This window comes from Lates calcarifer, linkage group LG7_1 (assembly GCF_001640805.2).
Source record: "Lates calcarifer isolate ASB-BC8 linkage group LG7_1, TLL_Latcal_v3, whole genome shotgun sequence".
Taxonomy (NCBI): Eukaryota; Metazoa; Chordata; class Actinopteri; family Centropomidae; genus Lates; species Lates calcarifer.
This window is the reverse complement of record NC_066839.1, coordinates 20,298,611-20,322,622: the sequence shown is the minus strand read 5'-3', so window position 1 is coordinate 20,322,622 and position 24,012 is coordinate 20,298,611. Positions and strand designations below refer to the sequence as shown.

General features: G+C 43.2%; 5 protein-coding genes, 1 non-coding gene and 2 pseudogenes across 7 annotated transcripts; 3 read left to right on the top strand and 5 right to left on the bottom strand.

The window, feature by feature from the left end:
- Positions 1 to 1,161: 1,161 nt before the first annotated feature.
- Positions 1,162 to 1,637, top strand: LOC108901760 (histone H2B 1/2-like; annotated as a pseudogene).
- A 2,735-nt stretch (positions 1,638 to 4,372) lies between these two features.
- LOC108901753 (histone H3, embryonic-like) lies at positions 4,373 to 4,754 on the bottom strand. Its single transcript, XM_018703370.2, has one exon. It carries the CDS (start codon positions 4,718 to 4,720, stop codon positions 4,373 to 4,375), a length of 348 nt encoding a protein of 115 aa, XP_018558886.2. The 5' UTR covers positions 4,721 to 4,754.
- A 280-nt stretch (positions 4,755 to 5,034) lies between these two features.
- On the top strand, positions 5,035 to 5,532 carry LOC108901754 (histone H2A). The gene has a single exon (XM_018703371.2). The coding sequence runs from the start codon at positions 5,086 to 5,088 to the stop codon at positions 5,470 to 5,472; it is 387 nt and encodes a 128-aa protein (XP_018558887.1). The 5' UTR covers positions 5,035 to 5,085; the 3' UTR covers positions 5,473 to 5,532.
- Positions 5,533 to 7,210: 1,678 nt separating this feature from the next.
- Positions 7,211 to 7,682, bottom strand: LOC108901759 (histone H2B 1/2-like). The gene has a single exon (XM_018703375.2). The coding sequence runs from the start codon at positions 7,638 to 7,640 to the stop codon at positions 7,266 to 7,268; it is 375 nt and encodes a 124-aa protein (XP_018558891.1). The 5' UTR covers positions 7,641 to 7,682; the 3' UTR covers positions 7,211 to 7,265.
- A 1,216-nt stretch (positions 7,683 to 8,898) lies between these two features.
- LOC108901762 (uncharacterized) lies at positions 8,899 to 18,058 on the bottom strand (annotated as a pseudogene).
- Positions 11,042 to 11,113, top strand: trnaq-cug (transfer RNA glutamine (anticodon CUG)). The gene has a single exon. It is a non-coding gene; the product is annotated as a tRNA-Gln (tRNA).
- Positions 14,579 to 15,907, bottom strand: LOC108901751 (histone H1-like). The gene has a single exon (XM_018703368.2). The coding sequence runs from the start codon at positions 15,893 to 15,895 to the stop codon at positions 15,287 to 15,289; it is 609 nt and encodes a 202-aa protein (XP_018558884.1). The 5' UTR covers positions 15,896 to 15,907; the 3' UTR covers positions 14,579 to 15,286.
- A 1,620-nt stretch (positions 18,059 to 19,678) lies between the features above and the next one.
- LOC108901749 (uncharacterized) lies at positions 19,679 to 22,117 on the bottom strand. Of its 2 annotated transcripts, XM_018703365.2 has the most exons (3): positions 21,875 to 22,117; positions 20,753 to 20,864; positions 19,679 to 20,608 (listed from the first exon to the last, which is right to left on the bottom strand). In XM_018703365.2, exons 1-3 carry the CDS (start codon positions 21,951 to 21,953, stop codon positions 20,323 to 20,325), a joined length of 477 nt encoding a protein of 158 aa, XP_018558881.1. In that variant the 5' UTR covers positions 21,954 to 22,117; the 3' UTR covers positions 19,679 to 20,322. The 2 variants fall into 2 exon arrangements, with proteins under 2 accessions (XP_018558881.1, XP_018558880.1); XM_018703364.2 differs by having other exon boundaries at positions 19,679 to 20,864.
- Positions 22,118 to 24,012: the final 1,895 nt, after the last annotated feature.

Genomic DNA, 24,012 nt, shown 5'->3' with positions numbered 1-24,012 from the left:
TTAAAAGCTCGTTTCCTCTCAGTCTCACAGAGAAACTCCAGTACAACCGCACACTGCAACAATTATCAATTGTGGACGTTTCACTCACTTGAGTTTTATTAACATTGTTTCGTTGTGTTTAACAATAACCGGCATCAAACTACAGCTCTCACAGGATTCTCCTGCTTCACACCAGATCATTTAAAGCTCATTCCCTTATAACACAACTGCACGCGGTCGGTGTATCAACTGTTGCCATTTATTTTTACTTAAATAAATCATAAACATTCTTAAACCAGTCATAAATGTGGCTCTATCAGAAAGTGTATAGAGATCAGCTATCAGACATCACTAATAGTGAGTGATTTATTATTACTATTATAATGTTAACTCTTTGTTCTTCAGCATTTAATTTGGTTTTTTGTTTTTTTTTTCTCCTCATAAATACCCCCCATATTTAAAATCCCCTGATTTCTTTGAAGAAAGTTAATCCACTCCAAGAAGACGTCTGTTACCTCTGGCAGAGGAAACTAGACGCTTCCAGAATCCATTCAGTACCAAAGGACAATACAGTGTTACCTGCGTGATCTGGGAGAAGTTACAAAAATGAAATGCACTTTTTGTTATATTGTCGATTATGTTCATTTTCGATACATTATTTATTTATTTATTTATTTTTTTCATAGAATGTCTACAGGATTTGTTTTCTATGTCTGATGAATGTAGACTGTAGCTGTTTTCAGACCAAGTTTCACTGAGTTCAATCAACAGTATGAGGGTGCTTTGTCTGATATGTTCAAGGCACAGTTTGTGCCTCAGATCAGTTGTTTTCTAGCTGTCACATCCAAAGAGCAGGGTTGTGGATTTTTCATTTCGTTGGCTGGAGGGAGAATATGAAGATGAAAGTTTTTGTTTTATAATAAGAATAATAGTATTTTTGTTGTTGCGTGTTTTAAAGTGTAATACAAATAATCAAACCCACTTTGTCTTTTCCAGTCTAACTTGAATATTAATATCTTTTTTTTTTTTTTTTTTTTTTTTTTCCTTTATGTGAGTTCCCAAGAAGTAAACAAAGGAACGTCACCATGAAATCACGACCCTCCATTTGAGCAGTTCAACCAATCACAGGACGGGGACCACACAGTCGTATTTGCATAGAGCCTTTTATAAATTCAGTCAATCCCGTCAGCGGGTTTATAGTCGTTCGTGTGAATCAGTGAGTGAACAGAATGCCTGAACCCGCCAAGTCCGCCCCTAAGAAGGGCTCAAAGAAAGCTGTTACCAAGACCGCCAGCAAGGGCGGCAAGAAGAAGAGAAAGACCAGGAAGGAGAGCTACGCCATCTACGTCTACAAGGTCCTGAAACAGGTCCACCCCGACACCGGCTATCTCCTCCAAGGCCATGAGCATCATGAACTCGTTTGTCAACGACATCTTTGAACGCATCGCTGCTGAAGCGTCTCGCCTGGCTCACTACAACAAGCGCTCCACCATCACCTCCAGGGAGATCCAGACCGCTGTGCGTCTCCTACTGCCCGGTGAGCTGGCCAAGCACGCCGTGTCTGAGGGCACCAAGGCTGTGACCAAGTACACCAGCTCCAAGTAAACAGCTCTGCTGCTCCGCTACAACAATCCAACGGCTCTTTTAAGAGCCACGCACTCAGTCTGTAAAGGCGAACTTTTCCTAAGTCTTGTGAAGATACACCAGGTGCTCTTAACCTAACATCTGGTGTCTCTGTCAGTTCACCGAAAAAAAAAAAAGAATTACATGATTTACATTCTACACGTAGAAAAGTCTGGTCATACACATGCATGTACTGAGCACATAGCTATGATAAACTGAACCTGCAAACTGTGACAGGATACATGCTGCGATTAACATAGGGTCAACACATAAAGACAATAAATGAATTATTATTTCCAATTTGTAAGTTTTATTTATCATTTTATGATTTATTGATTTTATCTCAATGAGATATTTTCATTTACCATCATTTTATAAATTCTTTATGTGGAAATTGCCTTCTTCCTTTTGTGTATCTCCTGGGCTTCTGTAGCCCCTCCCCTCTGCCCTCACAGTCCCGGTTTATATTACTGAGGGAGCAGAGGCGCAGAAGAAAACAACAGAAGTCAAACAATGTGTTTTAATGTTTTCTTCAGGATTAAATGAGCAGAGGAAACCATGCTTGAGTCCCGCCTTCTTCATGCCCCCAGCCACACACCCGTTACATTTGGACTGTGGGAGGAAGCCAGAGTACGTGGAGAGAGCCCACACAGACTCCTCTTAAACTCCACACAGAAAAGCCCCGGGTGAACCTTCTTGATGACTACATGAAGATTTCACTCCGCTATACAACGACAGTTAAGGTGATGTTAGGAAATGTCCAATTCTGAAAACGAAATGTTACATGTCATGCAGAAAAACCTATCTCACTAAAATGTGTTGTCAATTAGTGGTTTCCATAAAAAACCCACCTGATTTGCAGTGTTGATCCCGTATTCAATGGCCTGTAGATGGACATCCCAGTTACTGTGCTCCTCACTGACATATTGTCATATGGCACACTTAATGTTTTAGTTGGTGTGCTTGTCCTCATGAAAATACACAGTAAAAATGACTAATACACATTCCAAGCACACAAAAGATTAACAGCCTGAATAATGTTGACCTATCCCTTTTTGTGTTATACAGATCTCAGTGTCCCAGCACACTGAAACAAATGGATGTATGTGGTAACACACTTACTTGGCCATTGCTTTGGGGATGGTATGCACTGGACACTGCATGTTTAATGTTCAGGGCCTTGAAGATTCTGTCATTAAGCTGTCAGTAATTTAAAAAGACATATCATTACATCATACTCTTGCATCATACCCTCTATCAGTCAGTCTCAAGAAGACAGGGAACTTGAAACTGACATTAAATGGCATGTCATGATTTTTACTAATTGCATTTAATTTGCAAGTCCTTAATATACCCATATACCCACAACATTTTGGACTAATGCAGCTGAGACTTCACTTGCAGACTTGCTCTGCAAAGCCAATCATCTGTTATTAGTATTAAAGCTGTGCATGCAGAATAACCAGCCTGTATGTGTGTTGATGGTCTGTGATTAAGTTATTAACTTCAAAATAAGTTTGGATTTGATCAGAAAGTATTCTCTCCATTACCTTTCCTAATGTTGGTAACAAACTTATAGGAGGACTGTTTTTGCAGAAATTGGTGCAGCAGAATTCTTTGAAAGTGGAATGACTTTTTCTGTCTTGCATGCCTGAGGGCAAACACATTTTTCAAAACTGAAATTAATAATATTATAGACTGGCAGCTAACAGCTATTAAATTAGCCACCATTTTAATGAATTTTCCATCATTTACCATCTAAGTTGCCAATACCAGGTGGTCTTTCCTTACATTTAATTAAGCTGACACTCAACCTCTTCAGTTGTTGCTTTTGTGATTTCAGACCTGCACATCTTATTCTTCATGATATGGGTTCCCTCCATCCTCTTCTACAAAAGGTAAGAAAGACAAAAAACTGAAGATATTACATAAGTCTCAGATCTCTGCATTGACTACTTGCACCTAAAATCAACAAATTATTGCTTGTCTACAAAAAACTAAATGCTTCAGTTGCAAAAACTACATCCAAATAGTGTTTGAGCCTAGAATTACAATAAATTCATGAAAACAAATTTGCATGATCTTTTGAAGAGCCTTTCAAATGGGGTAACAGGGAATGTTCAGGTAACAGGGAGGAGTGAGCCCAGAGACATGACTAAAATGTGTATTTTAACTAAAATATTATGGATTATTAAAAGGAGGAGTCACACAAGGATGGAAAAACAACAAAACAAACAAACAAACAAAAAAAAACTAACAAAATCAAACAATTTCTTAATTATTTTAATCATTATATTTCATGCTAAAGTGTAGTGTTAGAGAGCAGGGGCAGGTAACAAATACTATTTTTTCAGTGTCCTAAGTAGTTTTCATTAATGTTTTCAGTTATATATCTCAAATTCAAAATTAGATAAATGTACAGGACACATTTAATAAGATGTACTTTACAGTCAATTTTCATTCATACACATAATTTCCTGGGATGATGACACCTATTCGGTAGAATGGCTCTAAGACACTTTTGAGGGTATCCTGTGATGAGGGACCTAGGTAGCATGTTGTGTTACACTGGCCTCCCACACATCTGGGGGATTATTACGTCAATTGCATTTGCCAACAGAAAACATTGCTCCTGAGTTCAGGGTGAAGTGGCTCTTAAAAGAGCCGTTGTTGTTGTTGTTGTTAGTGAAACAGGGAGCAGACAGTTTAAGCTCTCTCTCCGCGGATGCGGCGGGCTAGCTGGATGTCCTTGGGCATGATGGTCACTCTCTTAGCGTGGATGGCGCACAGGTTGGTGTCCTCGAACAGACCGACCAGATAAGCCTCGCTGGCCTCCTGCAGAGCCATGACGGCGGAGCTCTGGAAGCGCAGGTCGGTCTTGAAGTCCTGAGCGATCTCTCTGACCAGGCGCTGGAAGGGCAGCTTGCGGATCAAGCAGCTCGGTGGATTTCTGGTAACGACGGATCTCTCTCAGAGCCACGGTACCGGGCCTGTAACGGTGAGGCTTCTTCACGCCGCCGGTGGCCGGGGCGCTCTTACGGGCAGCCTTAGTGGCCAGCTGCTTTCTGGGAGCTTTGCCTCCAGTAGATTTACGAGCGGTTTGTTTAGTTCTTGCCATTTCGCCTTTTTTGTTAAAGAAAAAGTGGGGAAGTGTGAATGATGCGCTGCTTTTAAACTGAGGGACCGGCTGTCGAGATGATGACGCTCCCTCGGAGTTCCGGCTCCTGATTGGTGAGGGACTCTTACTGGAGCTCAGCACCGCCTTCAGGAGCGACCCACCGCATCAATCTCGGCTGCCCATTGGAGCAAAAAAAAATCATTTCAAAATGTCCGCCAAAATTCAGTAGCGCTCCTGCTGGGAGTCTCTTCTCTGGTTGGTCCACAGGAACCGTCTCCGCGCTCTCTGGTGGACATATAACGGAGGGTTTTGGCTGCTTGGCCTCACAGTTTGTCTGAGTTGAGATAGAAGAGAAAATCAGTAAAATGAGTGGACGAGGCAAAACCGGCGGAAAAGCCAGAGCTAAGGCAAAGACCCGCTCCTCTCGTGCCGGACTCCAGTTCCCAGTCGGCCGTGTTCACAGGCTGCTGAGGAAAGGAAACTATGCCGAGCGTGTTGGTGCCGGTGCCCCCGTTTATCTGGCGGCGGTGCTGGAGTACTTGACCGCTGAGATCCTGGAGCTGGCTGGAAACGCTGCCCGTGACAACAAGAAGACTCGTATCATCCCCCGTCACCTGCAGCTGGCCGTCCGCAACGACGAGGAGTTGAACAAGCTGCTCGGCGGAGTCACCATCGCTCAGGGCGGTGTTCTGCCCAACATCCAGGCTGTTCTCCTGCCCAAGAAGACCGAGAAGCCCGCCAAGGCTAAGTAAATCTGCTGGAAACAACTAATACAACAACGGCTCTTTTAAGAGCCATACACAACTGATAAAGAGTGCTGTTTCTCGTGTCTCCCATGATATAGAAAATCCAGATCCACAAGCAGAACAAACATTGACAGACTCCTGATCTCTGAACTTTACTTGAAGGCTGTATGTAAGTGACAGGTCAACTTTATTATTTCTGCAGAGATCAGATGATGAGAGGAAGCACTGATTAACATGAGCATATATATTTTATTATATAACCATAAAGCTGAAGGAAAAGTTTGCCTTTACAGACAGATGAGTTCTTTTTGGCTGTATCAGGGGTGGACAGGAGGAGGAGTACAGGAAACTGATCCAGGACTTTGTCACATGGTGCAACTCCAACCACCTGCACCTCAACACCACCAAGACCAGGGAGATGGTGATGATTTCAGGAGGCCCAGGCCTCACCCGGTACCTGTGTGCATTAAAGGTGACTGTGTGGAGTTTGCACAGATGTACAAATACCTAGGAGTGCTGCTGGATGATAAACTGGACTGGACTGCAAACACAGATGCTCTGTGCAGAAGAGGACAGAGCTGACTACTTCCTCTAAAGGCTGGCGACCTTCATCAACATCTGCAAGAAGCTGCTGCAGATGTTCTATCACTGTTGTGGCGAGCGCCCTCCTCTATGCGGTGGTGTGCTGGGGGGGGAGCATCAAGAAGAGGGACGCCTCACGTCTGGACAAACTGGTGAGGAAGGTGGGCTCTGTTGTGGGCACAGAGCTTGACAGCCTGACATCTGTGGCAGAGCAATGGATGCTGAGCAGGCTCCTGTCGATCATGGACAATCCACTACATCCACTGCACAGCACCATCTTCAGACAGAGGACTCAGACTGAGGAGATCGTTCCTCCCCCACACCATGTGGCTCTTTAATTTAATTAGCAGTGTTTTTATTATTATTGCCAGTATTTATTGCATGCCTTTGACCTTTTATCTTAAGTCTGTTGATGCTGCTGGAACTGTGAATTTCCCGTGCAGATGAATAAAGTATCTATCTATCTGTCTATCTATCTATCTATCTAGTGTGTAGCAACAGTCATAATGACACAAGATGACACACAGTTAAAAGTTAAATTAACACAGATAAATACTTAATTGTCAAAATAGTTTGAAGTACAACTGAAGTACAGTTCAGTGTAAACATCTTCAGTCAACACAGTGTGCAATGGAACCACATACTGCTCAGCATTTTTATACAAGCCACAGAGCATGATTTGATGTTATTAACATGCAGTTCACCTGTGTGGAGGCATCTGCATTTATTATGTTTCTCCACTTGTTTATTCAGATTTTTCCTTCATCACACACCTCTGTATGTCATCCCTGTTACTCACTTGGCAAAACCTGGTTGAGCATTTATACATTACAACCATTAACCCAGTGCAGAAGTATAATTAATGAGTGGTTAAAAGGCCTTGATAAAAAGTTTCTTTAAAATACTCCATTACAAGTTTATTTTGCCAAGTCATTACATTACGTGGCTTAGTGACAGTCATCAAACAAGTCCTGAACTCCAGAGGAGAACTTTGGATAGAAGACAGACTGCAACTCAGTTTATCATAGCTATGTGTTCAGTACATGCATGTGTATGACCAGAATTTTTTTTTTTTCAGTAAACTGACCGAGACACCAGATGTTAGGTTAAGAGCACTGGTGTATCTTCACAAGACTTAGGAAAAGTTCGCCTTTACAGACTGAGTGCGTGGCTCTTAAAAGAGCCGTTGGATTGTTGTAGCGGAGCAGCAGAGCTGTTTACTTGGAGCTGGTGTACTTGGTCACAGCCTTGGTGCCCTCAGACACGGCGTGCTTGGCCAGCTCACCGGGCAGCAGGAGACGCACAGCGGTCTGGATCTCCCTGGAGGTGATGGTGGAGCGCTTGTTGTAGTGAGCCAGGCGAGACGCTTCAGCAGCGATGCGCTCAAAGATGTCGTTGACAAACGAGTTCATGATGCTCATGGCCTTGGAGGAGATGCCGGTGTCGGGGTGGACCTGTTTCAGGACCTTGTAGACGTAGATGGCGTAGCTCTCCTTCCTGGTCTTTCTCTTCTTCTTGCCGCCCTTGCTGGCGGTCTTGGTAACAGCTTTCTTTGAGCCCTTTTTGGGCGCGGACTTGGCGGGTTCAGGCATTCTGTTCGCTCAGTGATTCACGCAAACGAATATAGACCCACTGGCGGGATTGACTGAATTTATAAAAGGCTCTATGCAAATACGACTGTGTGGTCCCCGTCCTGTGATTGGTTGAACTGCTCAAATGGAGGGTCGTGATTTCATGGTGACGTTCCTTTCGTTTAATTTGGCGCCCAGTTTGGAGACAATATATGCACAGAGAAGAGTGTGTTGGAATATTGCATGCTTTGTAATAACAATGATTTATCTTATATACTTGATGTGATTAGTCTGTAGCTTTAGCTGTACGGCTTTACTCATCAAGGATGACCTGATGAATTTACTGTTATATTCCCACGGTAAATACCTTCCTGAAGAGGAAGTTGGCAAATGGTATCTTCATCAGCACAGGAGATTACACCCAGTTGTATTATCAATAGTATCAATTGTTCTGTGAAAGTTCAATCAGAGGGTCAGAGGCATATCACAAAGTATAAAAAGGAGGTGAAACGTTTGGATCGGGGGGCACACCTCTGAACTGCTTACTGCTGTGTGGTTCTGTGTGTTGCTTCCTCTCTAGAGATTAAACATTCTGGTGCATGCTACCTTGCCAGTTAACAGCAACAAAAACCTTCGTCCTGTCCTAAAACATCTTCCTATCAAATATTCTCCCTTCCAGCCAACGAAATGAAAAATCAACAACCCTGCTGTGTGACAAGCCATATAAACATAATTTAGGCAGATCTGAGGCACAAACTGCTTTGGAACATATCAAACATAAAGCACCCTCATACTGTTAACACAAAGTGAGCTCAGTGAAATTTTATCTGAAAACAGGAATAGAAAATTAAATGAGGAGATACTGCAGTCATTTTGTCTACTATTGTGATATAATGGATGTTAGAACAAAAAATCCTTTTCTAAAAATCAGGAAACTTAAATATGGGTAGTATTTATGAAGAAATACTTAACTAAAAGCTAAAGAACAAAGGACATAAAATTACATGTTCATCAGTGTTATCAGGGGTGTCTGTGAACTGTAGTTTCGATGGAATTGTTATCAAACAGCAAAATAAAGTCACTGGGTAAGCTTTTCACATTTACTCACGCTATATACAGTGAGAAATAAAAAGGCATAAGCATGAATGAGTGTATTGCACAGGATGGTTGTACAGTTAAACGAACGTTAAAGGAAACTAATTGATAAATTGTTGCAGTGTGCGGTTGTACTGAGTTTACTCAGTGAGCTGAGAGGAAACGAGCTCTTAATGATCGAGTGTGTGGCTCTTAAAAGAGCCGTTGTGTTGTTGTAACATCAGGTGACGGATTTAACCTCCGAAGCCGTACAGAGTGCGGCCCTGTCTCTTCAGAGCATACACCACGTCCATGGCGGTCACCAGTCTTCCTCTTGGCGTGCTCGGTGTAGGTGACGGCATCACGGATCACATTCTCCAGAAACACCTTCAACACACCGCGGGTCTCCTCGTAAATCAGGACCGGAAATACGCTTCACTCCGCCACGGCGAGCCAGACGGCGGATAGCGGGCTTAGTGATACCCTGGATGTTATCACGGAGAACTTTAGCGGTGACGCTTAGCGCCTCCTTTACCGAGTCCTTTTCCTCCTTTGCCGCGACCACTCATTGTAACTATTCAGGAAAGATTTCGTGAATGAATACAACGGAGAAGCTCACAGCTATTTACTGCCAGTCTGCGGACGTGATAGAAGACAGAGGCTCGCAGTGTTCTTCTTCCTCTGTGGCTTTAATGGCCGTAGTTGATGAGGGAAATTCGGTTGTCACAGTAGTCCATATGTGAATGCAACAAAAATACAACAGTACAAGATAGAATAATATAATAGTATAAAATAGAATATAACAGTATATAGTGCAAATGGCAAGACAAATATATACGCCATAAATGATATGCTATGAATATGAATATGTAAATAGAGAGTGCAAAGGGATACAAATATTGTATGAACATGATGTATGATATCAATACAGTTAAAATGAAAAACATGTCACTTAATAAGACATTAAGTATATGTTCCTGTATTTGGACAGTGCAGAGGGTGACAGGTGGATTTAGTCCAGTTGTGTAATCGTGGCTCTGACAGAGGTAGATGAGTTGTAAAGTCTTATTGCAGTAGGTAGGAACGATTTCCTGTATTGTTCCTTAGAGCAGCGGGGTTGAATGAGTCTGTTGCTGAAGCTGCTCTTCAGCTTGTCCAGTGTGTTGTGGAGGGAGTGAGAAGGATTATCCATGATTGTCAGCAGCTTTTCCAGCATCTTCTCCTCCACCACCTCCTCCAGGGTGACAAGTTTTGAGCCAACCACAGACACTGACTTTTCTGATCAGTTTGTTCAGTCTGTTGGCGTCCTTTGCCTTGATGCCCGCACCCCAGGACACCGCAGCAAAGAAGATGGTGCTCGCCACAACAGACTGGTAAAACATCTGCAACATCTTGTTGCAGACGTGAAAGGACCTGAGCCTCCTCAAGAAGTAAAGCCGGCTCAGGCCCTTCTTGTAGATGGCCTCTGTGTTGATGGACCAGTCCAGTTTGTTGTCCAGTTACAGTACTTGTATGACTCCACTAGATCCACATCTGTCTTCACATCACTTCATCACTTTCATTTAACCATCTGATTTATAGTTTGAGCTATAGTCTTCTTTCTTTCTTTTATCTATGATTGACCTGCTGACAGTCACCTGTATGACACAGCGGGCACCATGTGCAGAGGTACATGTTGAACACACACCCACACAGATACTGTTTGTATCTTAATAAAGATACCCAAAAATAAATATGGATGGCCACTGAAACTTTGTTAAAACAGCAAAGCTAGTGGTAGCTGAAGACTTCTGCACAGTTGAGTTGATGCATTCAGCAACAGTATGGAAACATATGACCTTATTTTTTATTAACAAGTTAAGGATGTCTTCAAATTTGATCAAATATTACTGGACTTCCTGTACATGTGATTCACTGTGATTGAAATCATTTTGATTTTGTCAGGAAATGCCGTATGCAGCATTTCTATCTAGGCTGAATTGCCAATTGAATTTTAGTTGCTGGATGTCACTGGAGCGCCCTCTGCACATATTGTGGAGCTGACTGTGTGTTTTGTCCCTCTCAGGGCGCCATGTTATCAGAAAGAAGTTGTGAAGAGAGTTTTGTTGTTTCTGGTCATGCTGTATGGTCGAGAGAAATAAAACACTTCAAGTCTCAGCCACAACCCTGAATCCTGTCTCCAGTGCGTCCATCTCTCCACTCGATATCCCACTGCACACTTTTAAAACACAACACAGAATACCAGGGAGGGAGTGTGTTACATATATGTCCTTGTCCTTATCCCAATGATAACGTCTATCATCATCATTCAAGTGTCTGGCAGCAGGAGTTGTTACCTGGCATACAGTGGTTCCATGGTGTAATGGTCAGCACTCTGGACTCTGAATCCAGCGATCTGAGTTCAAATCTCAGTGGAACCTGGTTGTGAAAGGATTTAAATGTTGCGTTAAACATCTCTATCTGTACGTTACTTGAATGTTGTCTTATGCCGTGTTTGCTCACAGGGGTTATAACGGTAGTTGTGATTGGCTTGTGGCTGTTTTTAAAGGCATATTCCATGAGTCTGCTATAATGCATTGAATGTGTTCAGTGGTTTCACACGATTTATATCTGACTTGGAAAAGGTAATGTATTTGCTTTTATAGAAAGAGGAAGAAATAAACACAGAAGCACTCATCTAAAACGTCTGGCTGATTCAAGCCAAGCAGCCGCTGCACAAAACATCTGAATTATGCAGAAACAACAAGTTGGTTATGGGAAGTGATTAAATCAATCAAACTCTCTCTTCAGTTCTTTAGTCCTGAACTTGAATTTACAACTGCAAGGTCAAGGCGAGGCAGCTTATGGGATCCAAACCAGCATCTTAAAGGGAGTGTGTGAGCATGATGCCTTGCTCGGCCATCCTGACTGATTTAATCACCTGTTTCTAATCCAGAGCAGTCAGCAGAGACAGCTCTGAGTATAATACTGTATAAATACTGTAAATGGAAACCTGCTGCACTGACTTGTCTTTAACTCTCAGCTCACTGTTCATGTGGGTTTGCATGACATGAACATTTTCCATCAAGTAGTTCCTGAGCTTGAATACTGGAGAGACATTTGTTATCCTTTGTCTGAGATGTGTGTGGTGTCCTCTTACATAGATCAGATAATACTGCACACAGACTGCAGTCAGCTTCACTCTGCCCATTTCACTGAGGACATGCCAAGTGCACTTTGACATTTTCATGCTCAGCCTGGTACACCAGGAAGTGGTCTGTGGGTCAGACACTGTACATTTTCATAGATTATAGGTGGACATGTTACAGTTTGTGACAATCATATCTAATCACATTCACCTCTTCAATCCGCTTCAAACAGAGGACTCTCTCCATCATGACACACTGACAGTTTGGGAATCCTGTGTGGAGATTTTCTCAGAGGAAACTCATTGAAACTTATCTGGGACATACGGTGTTTCCAAATATGACTCTGCAGCTGAAACATATTGGGCAGATCTTTTAAGATCTGTCTCTGACAGCTGTCCCTGCACCATCTTGAACAGGAGTGATGTCGCAGAACAATTACTCACAACAGTTCTGCTGGAGAAATTTTACAGCCACCAGCTGAGTGTTGCAGAATAACCACAGGACACCTCTGTGCTTATGTGCACATCTTGGCGTATGCATTCGTCCCTGTACAGTTTCAACAAAGGCTAAAGATGCTCTGGGCCGACTGATGATGATCTGCACTGCTAAAGATTTTAAACACACTGTGACTGATCCCAGTGTAACACACCTCTGCTGTGGGACAGCAGGATATTTAATATCAACTGTTTCTAATAAGTGTTTTTCCATTCTGTTCTTCCTATTTAAGACAACTTTAAATGCTACTTTATTGAATTACACTGTGTGTCTATGTGGTAAGTTCCTCTGTTAGTGAAGTCTGGTGTGTGTGTGTGTGTGTGTGTGTGTGTGTGTGTGTGTGTGTGTGTGTGTGTGTGTGTGTGTGTGTGTGTGTGACAAAAACCCAGGAAAAGTTGAGAGAAGCTGAAAATGGCGCTGAAAAGACTTCAAACGATTAACAAAAGAAAAACTACTCTAGCTCCAAAGAAATCATTTCATAAAATTAATTGATTTCTTATACCTGTTCCACTGTCACATTGTATTGATTATGTCCTTATTGAAGTCCACACAACTGCTACCGCTCTGCCAGATACAACTTTCCCTATGAAGCCCTTATTGTGTATTTACGATTTAGGGGACTACATTTACCTGAAGCTAATAAGCTAACAGCAGCAGAGAACTTTGCTCCTGAGTTCAGGGTGAAGTGGCTCTTAAAAGAGCCGTTGTTGTTGTTGTTGTTGTTGTTGTTAGTGAAACAGGAGCAGACAGTTTAAGCCTCTCTCTCCGCGGATGCGGCGGGCCAGCTGGATGTCCTTGGGCATGATGGTCACTCTCTTAGCGTGGATGGCGCACAGGTTGGTGTCCTCGAACAGACCGACCAGATAAGCCTCGCTGGCCTCCTGCAGAGCCATGACGGCGGAGCTCTGGAAGCGCAGGTCGGTCTTGAAGTCCTGAGCGATCTCTCTGACCAGGCGCTGGAAGGGCAACTTGCGGATCAACAGCTCGGTGGATTTCTGGTAACGACGGATCTCTCTCAGAGCCACGGTACCGGGCCTGTAACGGTGAGGCTTCTTCACGCCGCCGGTGGCCGGGGCGCTCTTACGTGCAGCCTTAGTGGCCAGCTGCTTTCTGGGAGCTTTGCCTCCGGTAGATTTACGAGCGGTTTGCTTAGTTCTTGCCATTTCTTCTTCTTCTTTGTCGAAACAAGAGAAAAGTGTGACGGTCAGAGGAGACCCGCTGCTCTTAAACTGAGACGCGGTGACGCTGCTTCAGACCTCCGGCTCCTGATTGGTGAGGGACTCCTCCTGGAGCTCAGCACCGCCTTCAGGAGCGACCCACCGCCTCAATCTCCGCTTCGTATTGGAGAAAAGTCTTTTCAAAATGTCCGCCAAAACTCAGAGCAAGCCGCTCCCCTGCTGCTCTGCTGGGAGTCTCTTCTCTGGTTGGTCCACAGGAACCGTCCCGCGCTCTCGGTGGACATATAACGGAGGGTTTTGGTTGCATGGCCTCACAGTTTCTCTGAGTTGAGACAGAAGAGGAAATCAGTGAAATGAGTGGACGAGGCAAAACCGGCGGAAAAGCCAGAGCTAAGGCAAAGACCCGCTCCTCTCGTGCCGGGCTCCAGTTCCCAGTCGGCCGTGTTCACAGGCTGCTGAGGAAAGGAAACTATGCCGAGCGTGTTGGTGCCGGTGCCCCCGTTTACCTGGCGGCGGTGCTGGAGTACCTGACCGCTGAGATCCTGGAGCTGGCTGGAAACGCTGCCCGTGACAACAAGAAGACTCGTATCATCCCCCGTCACCTGCAGCTGGCCGTCCGCAACGACGAGGAGTTGAACAAGCTGCTCGGCGGAGTCACCATCGCTCAGGGCGGTGTCCTGCCCAACATCCAGGCTGTTCTCCTGCCCAAGAAGACCGAGAAGCCCGCCAAGGCCAAGTAAAGCTGGACACTTGCCAACTGCTGGAAGCCAGACCCCAAAAGGCTCTTTTAAGAGCCACACACCCTGTCTGATGAAGAGCATTGCTTCTTACTGAAAACACAAAAACAGACTTTGCTTGATGTCAAAATGTAAAAGTATCACATGTAATTATTAATAATACTTTCAAGTACATGATTAGAAAAGGACATCACAAGTGTAAAGTTCAGGATTGACACTGACTGTTGATTATTTTAGGTCAAGGTCCAAATAGGCCCGTTTGCTTTGAGTTACATTACTGATTTAAAAAAACACTTATGAATTACACAACAAAATGTCTGTCATTAAGACATAACGCTAATAGTAACAACAACAACAACAACAACAAATATGTTAAGTGAAAAAAGCAGTGTCAACTGTCAAAGCACTGTTGATCTGGTTAGACACAATTTGCAAATCTGAAACACCCATTTAGTAAAACTAACACTTTCTCATTGACAAAACACATTTTGCAGTGTGGTGCACTTTGACCCAGAATCACACACACACACACACACACACACACACACACACACACACACACACACACACACACACACACACACACACAGCCCCCAAAGGTTAAACTCTATATAAAATCTATATAAAAGGGGACCAATAGTAATGGTTGATGCTGGAGAGAAAACAGAATATTGATGCTGAACTCATCAGTGTTTGCAGATTTGTTACATTCAGAAACTGTCCAAATTTAACACCAACATTTTAAATGTGAGGAGGAAGCAGCTCTTTAATGAAGGTGTGTTACTGTGGACACTTTACTGTTTCAGTTTAAGTGAACATTGTCTGTATGGGGGTGTTCTATAACGTCTGAAGAGATGTGACAACTACAATAAATGGGTCTGTTATGGTAGTAATTAAAGCAAATGATGGAACTAATAAACTCTAGATTTGTTCCATTCAAAATTAAGATTCATATTACAAATAAGTGTCAGAGGGAAGCAGCTCTCTAGTCAAAGTGTGTGTGGCTCTTAAAAGAGCCTTTTTGTAGGTTTTCCATGTTGCAGACTCAGAACAGCTCACTTCTTCTTGGGTGCTGCCTTCTTGGCTTTGGGCTTGGCAGCCTTCTTGGCGGGGGCCTTCTTGGCTGCGGGTGCCTTCTTTACTTTGGGCTTGGCGGCTTTCTTTGCGGGAGCCTTCTTGGGGCTCTTGGTGGCCTTCTTGGGGCTCTTTGCTACTTTCTTGGCCGCTGCGGGTTTCTTGACCTTCTTCGGGGACTTCTTGGCGGCTGCTGGCTTCTTGGCCGCTGCGGGTTTCTTGGCGGCGGGCTTCTTGGCTTTAGGAGCGGCTTTCTTAACCGGCTTCTTTGCCTTGGTATCAGCCTTCTTGCTCATCTTGAAGGAACCGGAGGCCCCGGTTCCCTTGACCTGAGTCAGGCTCCCCTTGGCCACCAGGCTCTTAATGGCGGTCTTGATCCGGGCTTTGTTCTTCTCCACATCGTAGCCTCCGGCAGCCAGAGCCTTCTTCAGAGCAGCCGCCGACACGCCGCCTCGCTCCTTGGAAGCGGCCACGGCTTTCAGGATCTGCTCCCCGACGGTGGGACCGGTCTTCTTCGGCTTAGAAGCCTTCTTCTTTGCGGCTTTAGCTGGAGCGGCGGCTGGAGCTGCGGCTGGTGCTACTTCTGCCATTTTTTCTTTCCTCGGTTATGTTCCTTCTCACTACGGGACGAAAGTCAGAGTGTGTAGCAGCCTGCAGCAGGAAGCTGTACTTAAACACACCATGAGAACCGTGGAGACTCAACTCAGCTCGGCGCTCCTCCGTGCAGTCTGAACACCGGGACACTTGTGTTTTCTCCTCACCGGTAAAACACTCAGAAATCACCGAGGGAGCAGCGCTGCAGGCTGCCAGCGAAGTGAGCCGACAGCGGCCGCGTGTCTCTTCGTATTGAAGCCGCTCAGAGCTCCGATCATCTCTGTATTTTCTTTGTGGAGCCCTCAAACATCGTCTGTTCACCGCGGTGGTTCGCGCTGCGTCGCGACTTTTCCCACTTACTTCTCTCCTAAAATGGTTTAAAATGCACCAGAGCTCCAGCAGAATCACTTTTCCCGCTGCTTCACATGTTTGTTCAGTGATTCAGACTAAAAACAACCGTCTGTGGATGAGCTGTTTGTAATAAACCGAAGCTGATCTGGTCGCAGCAAACACACTGGTGATGACCGAGGCTTATGGCGCTCATCAGCCAGACTTCATATCAGGACCGGTTCATGTCTTCAATATAACAGATCAAACTGTCACACTGATCAATATATCACTGATTCACATATCACTGATCAACTGTAAATTATTTCACCAGGTGAATGTATTATTTTGTACCGTGGGAGGAGCTGCAGCATTAAATAACATGGCGGACCTCAGACCCTATAGTGAATCATCCTCTAGTTTGGTCCAAACTGGTCCATGTCCATGTTTAAGATTACGCCTAAACGTGTTTGTTTTATTTTATTTTGTTTTGATAAAGCTTATTATCAGGGCTTTCTCGGGCCTTAAACATCCTCGAGTTATGCTGCTAGACACCTATACTGCCAGAGGACCTCCCATGATGCACCGAGCGCCTCTGTCCTGTCAATTTGTCATCGATCATCGATAAGACCTATAGCGAATTTATTACGCAATATCTTCATCTATGCAGAAATTAGAAGGTATGTAGTTTTATGTCAAAGTGTCATACACTAACAGGTGCCCAGCCCACATGGGTTCACAAGACAAACATGAAGAGCAATAAGATGATGAAACAACAAATATAATACACCTCCATACATGTCACTCAGTGTCACGTTAAATATGAGCAAAGTAATCGCTAAAAACCAAAGGGCATTAAATAATATTGGTTGGTGACCTCTGGGAGAGCTGTAAATGTTATACTTGATGCTTTGATATATAACAACACGATGTAATTAATGCATGCTACAGTTTAATCAAGTGAAACTGATAAATTGATGTTGGTGTTATTGAGTGACATAAAAAGGAAATAAGCTCTTACTGATTTAGTGTGTGGCTATAAAATAATGAAAAATCACTCACTATGTCTGGTAGCTGATTTCTATACACTTTCTGTAGAGCCACATTTATGATGTAATAAAACATGTGGCTTAAGAATGTCCTATGATTTACTAAAGTAAAAATAAAGCGCAACAATTGATACGCAGTACAGCTGGGTCAAGTTACTGTGACTTGAAAGGAACTGAGCTTTGGATGATTTAGTGCGAAACAGGAGAATCCTGTGAGAGCTGTAGTTTGATGCAGTTATTGCAAAACACAACGAAACAATGTTAATAAAAATCAAGTTAAGGTGAAACGCCACAATTGATAAATTGTTGCAGTGTGCGGTTGTACGGAGTTACTCTGTGAACTAAGAGGAAACGAGCTCTTAATGATCGAGTGCGTGGCTCTTAAAAGAGCCGTTGTGTTGTTATTGTAACATCAGGTGACGGATTTAACCTCCGAAGCCGTACAGAGTGCGGCCCTGTCTCTTCAGAGCATACACCACGTCCATGGCGGTCACCGTCTTCCTCTTGGCGTGCTCGGTGTAGGTGACGGCATCACGGATCACGTTCTCCAGAAACACCTTCAACACACCGCGAGTCTCCTCGTAGATCAGACCGGAGATACGCTTCACTCCGCCACGGCGAGCCAGACGGCGGATAGCGGGCTTAGTGATTCCCTGGATGTTATCACGGAGAACTTTACGGTGACGCTTAGCGCCTCCTTTACCAAGTCCTTTTCCTCCTTTACCGCGACCACTCATTGTGACTATTCAGAAAAGATTTCGTGAATGAGTGGAAGTGAGAAGCTCACAGCTATTTACTGCCAGTCTGCGGACGTGATAGAAGACAGATGCTCGCATGTTCTTCTTCCTCTGTGGCTTTAATGGCCGTAGTTGATGAAGTCTTTGGTGCATTAGCGTCAGCACCTGAACGAGGGCATGAATCAGGTACAGTGGGACTCCTGTTTATCCAGGGGTGGAGAGAGTTTTTTCAGTCTTCGGTGATTTCGGTGAAAATAGCAGAACTACAATTCACAGTGTTAGAGAAATAAAAGTACAGAAGTAGAGGTATGAAAAAAAAGTTTTTTTTTTTTTTTTTGTTTTTTTAAGCACTCATCATACATTATATCACTGGATCACTGGTTTTCTTTTTATACGCAGTGCAGGAGAACAGTTGCAGACAGTTACACATCTTTTAACATTGTTCTGAAGATTTACCACATCAACAACATGTTTGAAAAAGACAGACTGATGTTTCTATAAGAGTTTCTGACTTCTCAGGAAACATATCTGTATATCCACCTACATAGATCAAGTCCGAATACACAGCAGATATACACACAATATGTGTGTGTTATATATCCTCATAATCTTTACAGCATTTTTCATATCAACATATGTAGAATGTATTTAATACCAAAATCAGTACAAAGCCGCACTTAACAATAATACCTTTTGGTCAAATGAAAATCAAAACAAATTAAATTTACAATACATTTCACATGTAAGGTGTCATCCTGTGTAAGATTTATGAATTATACATATTATTTATGATAGTGAGAATTACTGAAAGACTTTTTATATGTAATACTTAATATACAAAAGACAATAAGTATTGTGTTATTCTGAGTATAAACAGTAAGCATACATCTGCAGTAATATACTGTATTCAATGCAACAAAGCTAAATACATCTAATTTCCCAGAATTCAATGTGAACCGTGTGTCTTTCTTGACTGCTTTGATTTCAGAGTAAAGAGATGGTGAAAGCCTCCTGTACGTGTGTGTATGTATGTGTGTGTGTGTGTGTGTGTGTGTGTGTGTGTGTGTATGTGTGTGTGTGAGAGAACCTCCTCTATGCGGGTGGAGTCGGGACGCTCCTCCTCCTCTTGGCTGGTAACTGAAGAGGGTGGTGCGCGGAGTGGAAGGGCAGGGATGGGCTGGTACTCACTGGATGTAGGCTGCTGAGAGCGGTTCAGTGTTCTGCTGCACTCCACTCTCAGCTGCTCCAGGAGTGCTGAACACACAGAATGACTCCTGCCCTGTCAAACAGTCAAACATTTGATGAATAGCTTTAGACAATGTAGTTTAACCATTCACATTAGCTTATTATGGTATTTTTGTAGTCTTAGTGATTACTTACTTATTTGAGTGAAAAAACAGGCGACCACCACTCTCCAGTTTGTCCTGTGGTCATCCATCCTTCTCATCTGGTCTGGAGCAAACATGTTCTCTCTGTCAGTCAACTCCCTCTGCTGGATGCATCTACACTTTTGAAAGAAAAAGCACATAAAAGTATAACGGATTAAGTAAGAAATATAATCTCTGAGCTATTAAATAAGTCAACTAAAATTTACAGAACACTTTTGTTGAGGTTAACTTACCTCTGTATGGGTTTCTAGAGTTTATTACTTACCTTGATGTGATAGAGCTTTTTTTTTTTTTTTTTTTACATTACCTGCACATTTTTTTTTGCATGTGTCTTTGTTTTTTCAAGGGTTAGATGGGATATTTTAAGTTCTCTTCATAGTACCTCTGCAGGGAGGCATTGAAGGATTTCATGCTGTATCTGATCTTTCATGTTCTTCTTGGGCTTGCTTGTTTTTGTTTTGAGTCCAAAGGTGTCCAAAGACTCTCAGGTTTGGTTGTCAGGTGATGCTGAATTGACTGAAGTGATTGAGTCAGGATTGGTTCAACTCCAGTCTCCTCCTGTCTGTATGTTGAAATGTCTGGGCAAGGCACTGAACCCAAAATTGCTCCCAATGTTTAGGTCAGTGCCTCGCATGTTCACGGTGTGTATGTGTGTGTGAAAATGTGTGCAAGAGTGAGAGGCACATAGTGAAGTGCTCTGGGTGAAAGTGCTGTAGGCCACTTTTAGCTTTGCCAGGTATCTAAGTTACAAATGGAAAATCTAACCAACTATCAACTATGTACAAATAGGCCCTGGTGCAAGACGCTACCAAAGGCTCTGACAGCCTCGCCAGACGCAAAGGCTACCTGGGGCATCATCAGCTCTGCCAAAGGGAAAGTATTTACAGTTGTCCAAACCTGCAGCAAACAGGGTGGTCAGACTCTAATCAGAGTCGCCGTCTTCAGCCCATCTTCGGTATCCAAAGGCGTCGGGCCAGTGTCTCCTGCCTGCGAAGAATCCGAGGCCTGACGTCGAAGGAGCTGAGTTCCTGTAGTCGTCTTCGCTGCTCCCGTTAGCGAAGAAGCTGAGGCCTGACACCGAGGGAGCTGACTCCTCCTCTCCGTTCCTCCGCAGTCTCTTCATACTTACCTGCTCCGTGTGGTTCTCCTCCCTGCTCCTCTTCGTGGGGTAGCTGAGGCCTGACATCGAGGGAGCAGACTCCTCCAGGCTTGGAGAAACAGGAACAGCGTCAGGCATAGGAGCGGGAACAGGGGCAGCGAGGGGAGTGCCAGAAGGAACAAGAGGGCACATCCGTCGCCAGTCCTCCCAAAAGCCATCTGGGTGGAGCTGCTGGACAAGAGGGGAGCGATACCTGACATCCTCGACATCAAGGTCCTCTTCATCCTCCGTCATGGAGCCATACCCCGAATCAGCGCCGTCAGACCAGTCCTCGCCATCGTCGATGTCCATCAGCTGATGACCATCTTAAAGACATAAGACATTTCATTTAAAACAAATCAGTGTGTCTCAGTGTATAAAAAGTTACATATGCATTGCACATGGAGCATTATGCACACTGAACCATGGGTACATTGGTAAATTCATGTGCAACCTGCAACATTATCTAATAAACCACTGTGATTCTGCACCAAAAAAGTAGTTTGAATGAGTTGCAAGTATTGCAACCCCCACACAGGGTGCACACATGCAGTCCAGTTGTACAACAAATTGCTCTCATCCTCTCAAAAAGTAATAAAATAAGAAATGCCATAATAAGCAGCTAATAGCATTGTCAAAATACACAATAGTTAGGGCTGAAAACAGTCAGACGTCTTCCAACTTAACGACACTGATATTTTAGAGAAACACTTGAACATAAGTTCATTTATTGTGATCAACTGTACACATGACAGTACGGGATGGTTCGGTATAACATCCGGATATAATAAGTCAAGCTTTAAGAATCTAAACTATCTCAGGGTCACACAGAACAACAGGCCCTGGAGTGTTTACATCTGCACGTGCTAGTTACGTGCTAGCTAACGTTCCCGACGTTCGGAGCTTTAAGTTCCGTCGTTTCCATGGTGCTCAAGACAAACTTTTCGGCATTATATGAAATTTGGCCCAGTCGCCATCATTTTCCAATAATTTCGATGTGACATTTAGAGTATTTAATGCTCTCAAACCAAAATAACGCTGTTTTCAAACCACTACATTTATAGTTAGTTACTTCTACACCTTTTCCTGGGTATTTACGAAATTCTGTCCATCAAATAATAATTTAAACACGAAGAAATCATCGAATAAATGTTTTCACCAAACTTGTTTTTTTTCCCACAAGTCTAACGACACAGTATAAACTGTCCACCTTTACATTTAAAAAAAACTCATTTAAACACTGATAAAAGTTTTGCAGATTATAGCCAGTGAATCATTCATATGCAAAATGACTTATTACTTTAACAATGCAGAAGTAATGGGACAATTGTCTTACCTGCACGGTTGTCGTCCAGCTCGGGGGCGACTCCCCTCAGCAGGTGCTCCTCGAAGATCAGCGGTCGACTGAAGGCCATGTCCTTTTGTCCAAGTCCTCGGTTTTCCACGACAGTTCAGAGATCCAGTAGTTTTGTTTTCCAACAAGATGCGCTTTCCAGTAGTTTTTTTTTTTCTCTCCGGGAATTCAATTCTCCAAGTGTTCGCTTTCCACAGCTGTAATTTGCAACAGGTCAACTCGTGTCAAGGTGCAAAAGGGGGAATGTAGAGGATGCGCAGCCTTTATATACCCTCGCTTAGGTCACCGTTACGTTTCTTTTAGTGACGTACGCGCGTTCCTGTGTGTGAAGATACGTGAGGTACAAGATGTGGTTGGACTTGAGGTTGTTTAAGTAGCAGCATTAAAGGGCGCTGGATTCATATCAGAAGTAGAAAGAAAGAAGTAGGCTAATCTACCATCTACGATCTACCATACTGAGCACAGCTCTCCTCTGAGCTCACACACCTGTAGCTGCCTAGAGAAGCCTGCACTTCAACTTGCTGCGTTACAGTGACTGAAAACCACATGACATCACCACCAGCAGCTTGCACAAACAAGTGAATTAGAGATTTAAAGCATCAAGTGCTGAATACTTATCGAGTTTAGCCTCAATGTGGTGTGTATTCTTTGTTCTATGTCACAATAAAATGAATATGTTTGGGATTTAGACTCTGGACCTTGGAATTTGAACAGATGAGTTCATACCATCTAAGTCTTCAGCTTCATCAAAAGATTTATCACGGACGGATAAATTCATCTCTCAATTTTCATTTTCATATTTCAAGAAGAACAAAGAACAACACATTCTGTTTCACCCTGACTTCATTATAAACAAACCATCTATTTCAAACTCACTTTCTAAGCCTAAGTCAATTTTGTCAAGAGATCTGCCTTTGAAGACTTCAGCTCCAAATTCTACTGCCATTAGAAGCTTGATTATTTTTGCAAACTGGACTGTGTTTTCTGTTAGCTGGTAATATTCATATCATGCCCAGTGAATTTAGCTGATCCAGTTCATTTTCTTTCAGGTTCATTATCTGACTCATTGTAGCCACATGTTTCCTCAGCTGGGTTGACATGAGTGTTTCAGGCCTCCTTCCTCCATTTGCAGCAGCATACTTCCTCAGTCTGTACCTCGATGATGGGATTGTGAATTCTGTCTTGTAAAAACATGCTCATTGCTGTCCAGTATTTCACTGTTCTCACTCCTTTTTCCAATGAGAAAATAAAACCATTTTGTCATCTTCATAAGATGCAGCTTTGAAGGGCACTGCATAACACCCTCATTTGGTTCTTCTTTGAGTTTGTTGCGTTTCTACATTAGATGCTGTGCCATTTTACTTTGTGGTGTTTTGCAGTATACACAATAATGTTTCTGTCCCACTTTTGTTTTTCCTCCCATGGCACAGCTGTTCACCGTAACACAATGTAACCCTTATCTTCATCCTCATTCTCAGCATTGTGGTCTGTGTCTCTATCATTGTTGTCTCTGTCCATGAGCTCTTCGTGTGCATCAGTGAAGTTTGGGGTATTTTTTCTTCCTTCTTCTTTCTCTCCTCTTCCTCTTAAAACACTAGGAGATGAATCTTCAGCTATAAAGTGAAAGAAAAAGCTGTCAGTTGCTTTGTTCCAATGCATGTATGTGATTCTTTGTATCATTTAATCGTTAACCTCTTCATCTTCAGAGGAATTAGAAGATGATAGAATTAATCACTTTCCAGATCATGACTGGATTCTGACAGAGATCTCCTGAAATGCATAAACAGATCAAAATGTAACTGTTTTAATCTTGAAAATGTGACCAAACTTAAAGCCACTCGCTTGGATTCAGATCACATTTGTCTCTAAGGTAGATAAAACAACACAGCATTTTCAATTTAGCAATCATCCATTTAAGAAAAACCACACCAGCATATTCACTTTAATACTGGGAGTTGTGACACAGTGAATGTGCTGGTTTATTAGTAACTGTAGCATTTGGGAACATGTCTGAAACAAATGATTGATAGTATTGACTGTACACTGTAGTTTGCAGCAGTATTTGAAAATTTCAATCTATCACCTGAACATGACAGGCAAGTTCACTAATCTGAGTGTTC

What these genes read in the sequence shown, in the direction of transcription:
- LOC108901753 (XM_018703370.2), bottom strand. Translation starts at nt 4,720, where the DNA reads ATGGCAAGAACTAAACAAACCGCTCGTAAATCTACTGGAGGCAAAGCT.
- LOC108901754 (XM_018703371.2), top strand. Translation starts at nt 5,086, where the DNA reads ATGAGTGGACGAGGCAAAACCGGCGGAAAAGCCAGAGCTAAGGCAAAG.
- LOC108901759 (XM_018703375.2), bottom strand. Translation starts at nt 7,640, where the DNA reads ATGCCTGAACCCGCCAAGTCCGCGCCCAAAAAGGGCTCAAAGAAAGCT.
- LOC108901751 (XM_018703368.2), bottom strand. Translation starts at nt 15,895, where the DNA reads ATGGCAGAAGTAGCACCAGCCGCAGCTCCAGCCGCCGCTCCAGCTAAA.
- LOC108901749 (XM_018703364.2), bottom strand. Translation starts at nt 21,953, where the DNA reads ATGGCCTTCAGTCGACCGCTGATCTTCGAGGAGCACCTGCTGAGGGGA. An exon ending in GCTGGACGACAACCGTGCAG is followed by an intron (nt 20,865 to 21,874) that starts GTAAGACAATTG and finishes TATGTCTTTAAG; the next exon opens with ATGGTCATCAGCTGATGGAC.